We start from the raw sequence: 12,318 nt of genomic DNA on the forward strand, positions 1-12,318 counted from the left end.
TGTAGGTGCTCCAAGTATGTTTATTGAGTGGTGGATCTACAGTGATAACGAAAGAGATGGGGAAAACTGTGAGGTGATTTAAAAGGGGATATTTGAAGGCTATTGAATATCACGGTCAGTGAACTCGACTACGATGTGACTGACCCCAGTAGTAAATGCTGTCCACATCTAAACTTATTAAGTGGGTTGTGATGACTTAGATAGACTAATAACTTCTTAATGCCATAACATTTACAATATCTTATACATACACGAAACTCCCTTCGTTAGAATGAAAATATCACAATTATATTTACATCTAATGACTACAAAGTTGATTCAGCAACATTCCTTTTTACTTTATACTAAAAATAAATTGCTTTAATATACGTTATGTGTATATGCACAAGTCAAAGATTAAAACGTGGACGTCATAAAAAATTAAAGATGAGGATAAAACACAAAGAGGAAAGACTTTTGCCAAAGCCTAAAAGGAAGGACTATCCAGCCTAGACTACTGCCTGGCAACTTCCATCTGCTTTATCATGTCAAGCACACGAGTAGGGTCGAGCAGCGGCTGTCTCAGGCGAGGCCGAGCAAACCAAATCCACAATAGGCCAATGCCCTGGCCAATTATGGCTATCACCAAGACAAACAACATAGCTGGTTTGTCTGACGTGTGGTAGTATGAGATGGCCCAGGCACAGTACACAACGCTTTCCCCCACCTGCACCGCAAAATCATACATGGCGTAGAAGGTGTATTTGTCGATCGCGCCTCCGAAGAGTTCAACATTCCTTCTGGCTTTCACGAACGCGATGTAGACGACAAAGGACAGCGCCCCCGCGCCCTTGGCCGAGAGATAACCGATGAGGATGAGGAGCAAGCTATCGGCGAGGATGCCAACAGAACACAACACGATGGTCCTCACCACTGCGGGAGAAGATAAGCTGATAAGCTGTGGTTATTATGAGGGCGGAGGAAACAGAGAGAGAGAGAGAGAGAGAGGGGGGGGGAGAGAGAAGGGATGAGGAAGAGGGAGAGAAAGGAGGGTATAGGGAGGAAGAAGAACAAAAACGTCCGGAAGAGAATACAACCTGCAAATTATGGCTTAAATCTTCCTACCGTTGGGTGGAAAACCCCATACCAAACCATACGTAATCAAGTAATTTGTTTTCACTGATCGCAGCCTACGCCGCCCCTTAAACAAATCAACTGAACATGACCAAGCCCATGCAAAACCTCTGCTCTCCTACCACTGTCCGAGAGGCAGCTGCACTTAAACTGCTAGACTGTGAATAGGCAATACAGAACAACAATCTCATCTAACATCAAAGGCCATTAAAAAGAACGAGGCACAGGATTTTCTGTTCGTGAGGAAAAAAAAAAAACATATCAAGCTCATCTTCCATGACAGACTCTGGTCTTCAGCTCATCTTTCACGTCAGTGAGCAGCTGGAACCACTCATGTCTGTTACAAAAAGGCGGTCTATGACCCTCAAGATGTCCACTACATTCAAAAAGACGCTCCCCTAGTGGGAGGGAGTTGGGTCTCGAGCAACACTCGTATGTTTACCCTGTCGTATGGCTTTTACATATCCCATGTCTGTCATTACAGGAAATCAGCAGTTGTCTCTTTACTTTTCCCTGGTACAAATCTGTGCTGGCCTCTGCCAATGAATCTGTGGCTAATACGATGTCCCTAAAGTTTCTTTATCACTCTTTTGTATTCTTTGATTACATGTGATGTTTAGACTGACTTGTCCATATTGCGTGAACGTTAGTTTGGATCCCCCTCTATCTACTGGTGTTTTTTGTTTACCATTTTGTTTCTCTCTCCTCAGGAACATCACGCGAGGTTTCGCAATTGTTACTTATAAACATGAGTGAGTTGGGGTAAGAGACTAAGGGATAACATCAACATAAGCAATACCCACTTCAGACTTACCGTAAAATGAGAGTCTATGGCCAGCAATGAGGAGTCTGTCGGTGACGGAGTGGTAGAGCGCTCGCTGTGTCACAAGCCAGGTCAGCAAACCCACTGCCAGGCTGCACCACACTAACGCCTTAGTGGTATACATATCTGAACAAGAAATAAACACAAACCCGTCAACCTCACCCAACCAAGATGACAGGGATAAGGTCTGGTTACCATCATGTATCGCACGCCAGCCCTACCCAGTGTTACCTCACTTTATACGTGATTGTATTATACGCAAGTCCTCAATATACGAATTTTCGGCATACGCCATTTACCTTTGATGCGGAGACTCATTTTCTTTTACGTTAACCGAGTCGACAATAATAGTGAATTAACCCTCAATCAAGGCCACTCTTATTAAGCTAGGTGTACATGTAAAGAAATTAAGGTATGTATAAAGAGACCAATGGGTCATTTCTTGTAATGGAAAGCATCAGAAACTATGTACTAACGATATATAAATTTGCACTTCTCGATACTAAATTACATTGACCACCTATGAACACCCAGTCCATCAGCTTTTCAATGTCAGTTCGAAGCTGCAGAAATTCCAAGTTACTTTGTAGATTCATTTCCCACCTTAATATCATCTTTGAATATTGACATCTTCCAATGTAGCCCATTACCAATATCTTTTGATATATATATGAGGAAGAGAAGCAGTCCCAAGACTAATCTTTGTTGCATTCGACTATTACGTCAACCAAAGACTGATCCTAGTTGCACACCACTTGTTACGTCAGACCATTCTGAGACTTGACCATTCAACACTACCTACAGCCAAGCAAACCAATTTCCTGTCCACCGAAATACAACCCCATCGCTTCCTACAACCCCATCACTCCCTTGTGACCTAATTTTTCTCGTAATCTTTGCTACAGAACCTTATGGGATGTTCATTTAAAGCATAGATTTGACTTAATTTTTTGTAATCTTTGGTAAGAAACCTTATGGAATTTTCATTTAAAACATAAATTTGACCTAATTTTTTCGTAATCTTTGGTACTGAACCTTATGGAATGTTCATTTAAAATATAAATAGATAACATGACCTGCTTTTTCTTAAAACAAAATCAAGCAGATTTGTCAGACATGAACGACTTCGTCGAAAAACCATGCTGAAAATCGGTACTAAGTGGTGCTCCTCTAAAAGGTTGACAGTTCTGTCTCGAATGATAGGTTTCCATAAGTTTTCCAACCACAGACAATCAGCGAAATGACACTTGTCGAGGTCGGGAAACAGTAACACACGAAATCCTTTATCAAAAAACCACTGGCAAAGGAATTTCATCACATCAAACATCTAGGCACAGATGATGAATAAGTGAAGTAAAATAGCAACTTATTGATAGAAGGAACAGCTATATGTAGCAACTCATTGATGGAAGGAAAACTATATGTAATAATTAATTGATGGAATGAACAACTTTATGTAGCAAGTAATTGATGGATGGGAGTAATATCATAATCATAATGTTACCTTCTCACTGTTCATGTTACATCTCGTATTGAGAACTAATCTTTTAAAAACAAATTATTTGCGTAAACAAGCGACATTGTACTTAAAATGCATATGGCATGTGGAGAGAGAGAGAGAGAGAGAGAGAGAGAGAGAGAGAGAGAGAGAGAGAGAGAGAGAAATTACGAATCCAGCGACATAAAAGAGTCATTACCTAAAATGTATTTAAATACTTAGAGTAACTTAAAACTTTACCAATCAAAAACTTCCACAACACATTGTATATCTTAGGCACCGCCAGGGGCCAGATGGGTAGCCAGATCATCTTGGACAGGTCCCTCTGGACGAAGGTGGTGACTTCGTCGGAAGATCTTCTCGTGACGTCGTACTCCTCGTAGCCATTAATTCTTGAGAGGTTCAGGATATAATGAACATCATTGCAGATGACGCGAGGGTTCTCACTAACGACGCGGTCAGGTAAGCTGCCAATGCGTTTGTCTATACAGGAGGCATGAAGGATTCTGGTGCCGGTGGGATCCAGCACCAAATGGTACGACAACCTCTTCTTGTCTGCGAAGAGAGCCTGCAGACATCGTATGGTATACTTGTACACGCTCGGTTCTCCAGCATATATTTCAACAGGATCGTCTGCAGTCATCTGGATCTTGTTGGTTCCCTTCACAAATTTAGTCCTTGTCATCTTGACGGGAGTTTCAGCTGCGCCTTCAATGTCAGGGGCTCCTCCGCCAGTGAGAGGAGTCGTTGGTGAGTATTCTCGAACCTCCCTATTATGGGATGAGATACAGCTTGCCTCACGATGCTCGAGTTCTTCTACAGGTAGTTTATCAGAGGAGTTCTTCACCTCACAACAGACGGTAAATTTGGCTTTGAGAGCCCTGCGTTTCTTGTGCCGCTCGCCCTGCACACAGCACGCCCGCAAGCCATGCCAAGCTCCACGGAACAACCTGCAATGAATAACGAGGTTGCTATACTCGTATAATAGCATCACACACACACACACACACACACACACACACACACACACACACACAAAGCAGTAACTTGAGTAGGATTACTGAAGTGATGGAAGTTGGTGGAGTATACACAAATAAACATCTATAGAAAACTACTTCCAACAGAAAAATACAAGCTATAATAATAGACTAACGTTGACCCAGTCTACTTAGAGCGCATCAGTAGCATCATATTCAAATGTCGGTGGTTCTCTATATACGACATTTGAGTTTGCTGGTTTTCAACAAAAATTCTCATCAATACGCCAACGTCTTCACAATACACATTGCATTTGCATAATAATCCCATCAAATTTGATAAGCCCAAAACCTCGATCTTGTGTACTTATCATGTACAGCAGGTGGACTTAATGGCCATTGACTGCTAACTGGTGATTAATACAAAAACAGTTAACATGCTGTTAACATGCTTATTGTAAATGCAAAAAAAAAAAAAAAAAAACATTTTCACTTTGGTCTTGGCCATTAAACAGTAATAACTGTCCGTCCTTAATCTACAGAAGCTACATAATACATAAATAACAGTGAGTAGTCTAATACATACATAAATAACACTGAGTACTAATATAAGAAAATATTGATACAAAGTACACAACACAAACAAGAAAACTTTGTTTTTCATAATTGTCTAGAGTTTTCTTGCATTAACGAGTTAGGGACAGGGCCAGACGAAGAACAGCCTCACCTACACATATCCAGTCTATAGCCTTCCTGTATCATGCATCGAAACCAGAGTCCATTTCAAGCGCACACATAGAATTCTGATGAAACATATGACCCAAGGATTCCTCCTTCAACGAGCACTCCCGCAGCTTCTACTCTGTGCTCCAGTCAGAAGCTGGGGAAAATGGTGGCTCCCTTTGGTGCGGAATATCCTTAACATGACTATACTCCTTTTCCTCCATGTCAAAAATGATACAGTCTCGCTAGTGACTTTTCACTCGTGACGTAGCCTCATACAGAGAGAGTCTGGTAACACCAAATATAAAGAGAAATAAAGAAAGAGATTCCAGGATTATCGAGGACTACGTAAAGTCAGCATTACCTTGGATTTGGCAAGAGAGAAGAGTTAGGGGCGACATGATGAAAATCTTAAATCTTCAAATCAGTTTTGTTGACACCAACAATGAACATTACTTCGCAAGACGCAAAGACAGAGCGCTAGCCAGAGTCCTTAGCGTAGAATTAAGCAAGAAACTTGTCAGAAATAATGTAGAGAAGTTGCCTTATAGTGCGAGAGTTGTGGACGAATGGAATAAACTAGGCGAAAAAAAAAATGCAGCTGAGGAAAGCATAGAGAAGTTTAAGCAGTTGCACGATAGCCGAGATAATTGAAGAGATGGGGACCCCACCAGTGTACATCACCCTGACATACCTTACAGTGAGATAATTATAAATAGTTAATTACATATAATGCCCTACATTACACACACAACACTGAGACAATGTTAACATTACACAAGACACACATAATGCCCACATTACACACACACACACACACACACACACACACACACAACACTAAGACAATGTTAACATTACACAAGACGAGAATTTCACCCAGCAGTTGACGCTTATATCACACACAAGACACAAAATACTTACAAGAAGAGCGGTATCTGTAGTATCAGGAACAGCAGAATTCCCAGTTTCAGAGATTCCCTGGCCACTCTGTAGAGTAATAGAGGTACAATAAATGAAATATATCAAAACGCACTTGCTTTTACACACACACACACACACACACACACACACACACACACATATATATAACTATGTCGTCCTTACTTTCTCTAAATGTCAAGTATAATGCACCGAGAACCGGAGATCTATCATCTTCAACCAAAGTCTCACAGACCGTTCCATGATTTCCGCTGACAGCCTCAATATAATATCCTAGTATATCTCGTCGGCACCTTTCACTCGTTATTAAAGACGGGATATCATCATTTTCTCATATCACTTGGCAAAACTCATTTTCCTCCCTCGATCCACTCCTTCCCAGTATCCCAATTCTCTCCGTGGCAAACTTTCAAACTCTTAGTAGTAAATTCCTCTGTACATCAGAGCTGTGCTGAACGCGAAGTTCTTAACGTACAAGTCAGACTCCTTCCAAGAAAAAAGTTTTCATGGCTCGTACCTTTCATCAGACGTCTTTGTGTGCGTATATATATATATATATATATATATATATATATATATATATATATATATATATATAATCATTCATTCATCAAAAGTCTTTTGACTTTTCATTCCACCCTCAAACGCCTCATTACATTTCACTTTGGCCTCTTTAAATATTCTCTTATTGTGATTTTCATAGTTCTGTTGTTGGTTTAGTCATTTTCAGATTCGTCTAAAATCATAAGCCAGCTGATCTCTGTGGGATACAGTCCTACCAAACATGCAGCATTACACGTAACATTAAAAGAGATACCATATGATATTTGCATTAATGTTTGTTTACAGGTAATTCACAGTTTAAGAGCTTGAGTCTCACGAATTTGAGTCAGGAAACTTAAAGTGCCTGGATCATCTCATGAAGAGACTTAATTCACTCGAGTTCATACATCCATGATTCTGCCATGCACTTCCAAACTATGTTAGCAAATATATAACATTCATTATGCACTGAATCATTCATGGACATTTATAGAGATAAACTGCACAAGTTGTGATTTGAAAATATTTCTTGAACACTTTGATCATTTCAGTAACGAACCTTCAATGAAATACTATAATTCTTGGTAATATTCAATGACACTTTCGCTGATCTCTCGATGTTTTCTGCTCAGTATTACTTAATCTTATGAGATACCAGACCACTTTAAATGTCCTTGAATATTACCTAAAGAAAGCAAGAGGTATACATTTTGCTGACATACAAAGACCCGAAAATATATTAATACTATCCTCAGTTATTCCTTATGGTCACCAAAAGCCCAGAAGGCTTACTGTAACAGGCCTTACATTCTGACGAGCCAGCAATTGATGATAATGTGAATAAACGTCAAAATCACCAGCAAGCCGATGCCGTCACCCAATTTTTTATGCGCATATTTTATGCTGAAAGAGCAGCCGATGTCCAACGCGATGCAGGCGACCCACAGCAGAGCCACCAGCACGCTCTCCACCACCAACATCCAAACCTTCATCCTCACTCTGTAACAGAAGTAGAGCAACGTAATGTTAAACGAAACTCGACCAGACATTGATTTTTTTAATATATATACATTAAGAATATATAGTGTGGGAGGCAAGTTGTTAGAAGCAGTGAAGTTTTTATCGAGGATGTAAGTTATGTGTACGTGTAGGAAGAGGAAAGTGATTGGTTCTCAGTGAATGTAGGTTTGCGGCAGGGGTGTGTGATGTCTCCATGGTTGTTTAATTTGTTTATGGATGGGGTTGTTAGGGAGGTGAATGCAAGAGTTTTGGAAAGAGGGGCAAGTATGAAGTCTGTTGGGGATGAGAGAGCTTGGGAAGTGAGTCAGTTGTTGTTCGCTGATGATACAGCGCTGGTGGCTGATTCATGTGAGAAACTGCAGAAGCTGGTGACTGAGTTTGGTAAAGTGTGTGAAAGAAGAAAGTTAAGAGTAAATGTGAATAAGAGCAAGGTTATTAGGTACAGTAGGGTTGAGGGTCAAGTCAGTTGGGAGGTAAGTTTGAATGGAGAAAAACTGGAGGAAGTAAAGTATTTCAGACATCTGGGAGTGGATTTGGCAGCGGATGGAACCATGGAAGCGGAAGTGAATCATAGGGTGTGGGAGGGGGCGAAAATCCTGGGAGCCTTGAAGAACGTGTGGAAGTCGAGAACAATATCTCCGAAAGCAAAAATGGCTATGTTTGAAGGAATAGTGGTTCCAACAATGTTGCATGGTTGCGAGGCGTGGGCAATGGATAAGAGTTGTGCGCAGGAGGGTGGATGTGCTGGAAATGAGATGTTTGAGGACAATGTGTGGTGTGAGGTGGTTTGATCGAGTAAGTAATGTAAGGGTAAGAGAGATGTATGGAAATAAAAAGAGCGTGGTTGAGAGAGTAGAAGAGGGTGTTTTGAAATGGTTTGGGCACATGGAGAGAATGAGTGAGGAAAGATTGACCAAGAGGATATATGTGTCGGAGGTGGAGGGAACGAGAAGTGGGAGACCAAATCGGAGGTGGAAAGGTGGAGTGAAAAAGATTTTGAGTGATCAGGGCCTGAACATGCATGAGGGTGAAAGGCGGGCAAGGAATAGAGTGAAGTGGATCGATGTGGTATACCGGGGTCGACGTGCTGTCAATGGATTGAATCAGGGCATGTGAAGCGTCTGGGGTAAACCATGGAAAGTTCTGTTGGGCCTGGATGTGGAAAGGGAGCTGTGGTTTCGGGCATTATTGCATGACAGCTAGAGACTGTGTGTGAACGAATGGGGCCTTTGTTGTCTTTTTATAGCGCTACCTCGCACACATGGGGGGGGAGGGGGATGTTATTCCATGTGTGGCGAGGTGGCGATGAGAATGAATATAGGCAGACAGTGTGAATTGTGTACATGTGTATATATGTATGTGTCTGTGTGTGTATATATATGTGTTACATTGAGATGTATGGGTATGTATATTTGCGTGTGTGGACGTGTATGTATATACATGTGTAGGGGGGTGGGTTGGGCCATTTCTTTCGTCTGTTTCCTTGCGCTACCTCGCAAACGCGGGAGACAGCGACAAAGCAAAATAAAAAATATAAAAAATATATATATATGTGTGTGTGTGTGTGTGTGTGTAACGTTACCGGACTCCGCCGGCTTGTGAATTCGCCGCGAGTGTACAGATGTCTTTGGCAAGATTGTCTCACCGGAGTACCTTCTCCAACAACTGATCCCAAAAAATTCCATAGTTTCCATGCTAGTTATTTGTAGCGTAGCTCTGGAGCTGCAAGAACCCCTGGTGAATGGATCCTAAAGTAATGTCATAATAATACACGTATACGTAGGTACATACATACCATAAATACAAAAAATTAATAATGTTATTATACAAACCTACAAAAAGGTAAAAATTCTGCTAACAATAATGCACGGGTACTTCCACGGCGATGGCAACGGGCAACTTTACACCACTCAGTTGTTCTTGCGTCTTTGCCTGAAGTGAATACACTCTAAAACACCAACATGGCATTGTCCGATTTGGTCAAACTATAACAGACAAGTCCCCAGACGACTGGTTAATGTATGCATGACAGGAAATGACCAGCGAGATTCTGTTGCTTCTCTATACAAAACGAATGGTATAGGCGGAACAGGCAACTGATTGTTCTAATTATGGACATATTATTACCGATATATATATATATATATATATATATATATATATATATATATATATATATATATATATATATATATATATCCTAGCCTAAGCCAGGCATCCATTATGTCGACCAAACCCTAGAGGACGACCAACAACAGACTGCTACAACCAGAATTCAAACCTAAACGCCTCGACCCATGCAGCTCGAAGACGCCACAATGAGCGACGCTAACCGTTACACCTCGGAAGTCGGCAATTACTCGAAGCCAAATAATCCTTTCTTTATCATGTTATTTTCCCTTTCCAGTAGTAATGGCATATATATTATATATATATATATATATATATATATATATATATATATATATATATATATATATATATAATTTTTATATATATTTATATATATATTTATATATTTTATATATATATATATATATATATATATATATATATATATATATTTCCCGCGTTAGCGAGGTAGCGTTAAGAACAGAGGACTGGGCCTTTTTTGGAATATCCTCACCTGGCCCCCTCTGTTCCTTCTTTTGGAAAAAAAAAAAAAAAATGAGAGGGGAGGATTTCCAGCCCCCCGCTCCCTCCCCCTTTAGTCGCCTTCTACGACACGCAGGGAATACGTGGGAAGTATTCTTAATCCCCTATCCCCAGGGATAATATATATATATATATATATATATATATATATATATATATATATATATATATATATATTCTGCTGAAAGTTGAAAATAAATGCCTAATTTTACCTACTTTTCTAAAACCATGCTTGAATGCACGCGCTCCAAGTCAGCAGGCTGAATTTGAATCATTCTTGTCATTGCAAAGTTGGCAAGTGTGTATTTCTCTTCCCCTCCCAACAGTTATAAACCATCATTCTTATACTCGCAAGCCACCATCCTTCATACGATTTGAGCTCCAGTGAACAAACAAGAACAGAATTTTTAAACTGTGTTTTTACAACGATCTCCTTCACAGAAAGAAGGGCTGATCAGGTTTGCATGTTACCAAAGAACGTCAAAATCACAACAATAAATACTACCGATTAATAAATACACAGATTTATCACATATGAATCATTACACCGACACTGGCAGTGAAGTCACAGAAAGAAAAATAGCATATTCACTCTTCAGCAATGTACATATATCAGTTTTTGAATGCAACAACACTAAAAGAAATTGTTAGAAGCTGTAATGAGCATATCAGGCATCAAATAAAACCCTTCACCACCGAAATCAAAATGCAAGACGGCAGTTTACAGTATTAGATACGTTCAAAAATCTAACTTCTAAACTTGCATAGTTTGCAATAACTACTTTTAAATTTCTAAACATTTCCCACTATAGTAAGCAAAGTAAACAGAATCAAGGGGCTTTCATTTCCCAAAACTCCCTCGCCTCGTCCTTGAGCACTGCACAGATGCGCGCCCAGGAAACTTACAGAGCACTTCTTAACAACTCTGCCCAGGTTTTTCTAACACTGATGCTTGTGAACATATTTTCCTAATCGCACTATAAAAATACATTAAGTTTTCTATTCAACTTGTTCATAACAATCTTGCCCATTATTACTTGTTACATAACACATTCCTAATGAAACTGAGCAACAAATTTGCATGGTTGGTATATATTTCAAGTGTCTGGCCATTGTTTTTAATGAACCATCATCATTCACATAGTCTCTGTTCTATCCAACACTATAACAGGCCTGAACCAGGTTTTGAAGAGCAGTCGTAGAGGTCAGCGGCGTCTGTCCCGTAAACTGACGAGTTGCCACAAAAGCGTTTCGCGCTACATCTGGCAGCGGAGACGTACGAAAAGGTTCCTCTCTTTAAGACCTCATTAACCGTCACACCAACCACACATTTCAATAGCTTTTTTTTCTTATAAATGTGGTGATTCAAATTTGTCATAAATTCCTGCTATCGACAAAGGAAGGAAAGTACAAGAGCCCTCGGCTTTGTTATATCTGTATATATACCGCCCCAAGTGCTAAGACAGGGTGTTGGCTATACATGGCAGACACTCGACAAATTCAAGTCTGTGTGTAATAATACAAATGCAGTTGAATATGAAGCAAGTTAGATAGGTGAGCTGAGGGCTCTATGTACAGTACTCTGTGCAAAATATAGACATACTTCAGGAGGGGTCAGTAACCATATGTATGGAGATCATAGTAATGGGTTAGGTGTGATAATAGAACCAGGAATGTTTTGGAAATGGAAGAGAATATATCCAGCAGGCAAATTATGAGAAGAAACGTATGACAATACTCGCCTTTGGCCTAAACTAATGGACGGTTGTGTCTCTCAGACTTTTATACACTGGCCTTCCCCATACCCAAGCCTTCCCGGACACTGCTTTGTGCAGTTTCTTACTAACGCAGAGAAGCGATCTGATAAACCGTTCACTTATGACTAGCTTGACCCTACTTGAGTCATCCTCCACCGGAACTCCGCCAACCTGACGGAAACTTGCCAGACGTCGCCAGCCACACTCTGCTGCCGAAACCTCGAGACTTCTACTGGGGAAATGGAGAATTCCGCTGTGTGAAGCTCG

General features: G+C 40.4%; 1 protein-coding gene across 3 annotated transcripts in view; it reads right to left on the reverse strand.

The window, feature by feature from the left end:
- LOC139755103 (uncharacterized) overlaps nucleotides 1-12,318 on the reverse strand; it is a 23,332-nt gene continuing 11,014 nt past the window's right edge. For all 3 annotated transcript variants that reach the window (XM_071673230.1, XM_071673229.1, XM_071673232.1), the window contains exons 2-6: nucleotides 7,427-7,618; nucleotides 6,059-6,124; nucleotides 3,675-4,384; nucleotides 1,928-2,062; nucleotides 1-912 (exon numbers count right to left, since the gene is read on the reverse strand). In XM_071673230.1, the coding sequence (XP_071529331.1) occupies nucleotides 494-912; nucleotides 1,928-2,062; nucleotides 3,675-4,384; nucleotides 6,059-6,124; nucleotides 7,427-7,611 (1,515 nt within the window). In that variant the 5' untranslated portion in view covers nucleotides 7,612-7,618 and the 3' untranslated portion in view covers nucleotides 1-493. The remainder of the gene's footprint in view (nucleotides 913-1,927; nucleotides 2,063-3,674; nucleotides 4,385-6,058; nucleotides 6,125-7,426; nucleotides 7,619-12,318) is intronic.

Source organism: Panulirus ornatus, chromosome 18 (genome assembly GCF_036320965.1).
Source record: "Panulirus ornatus isolate Po-2019 chromosome 18, ASM3632096v1, whole genome shotgun sequence".
Taxonomy (NCBI): Eukaryota; Metazoa; Arthropoda; class Malacostraca; order Decapoda; family Palinuridae; genus Panulirus; species Panulirus ornatus.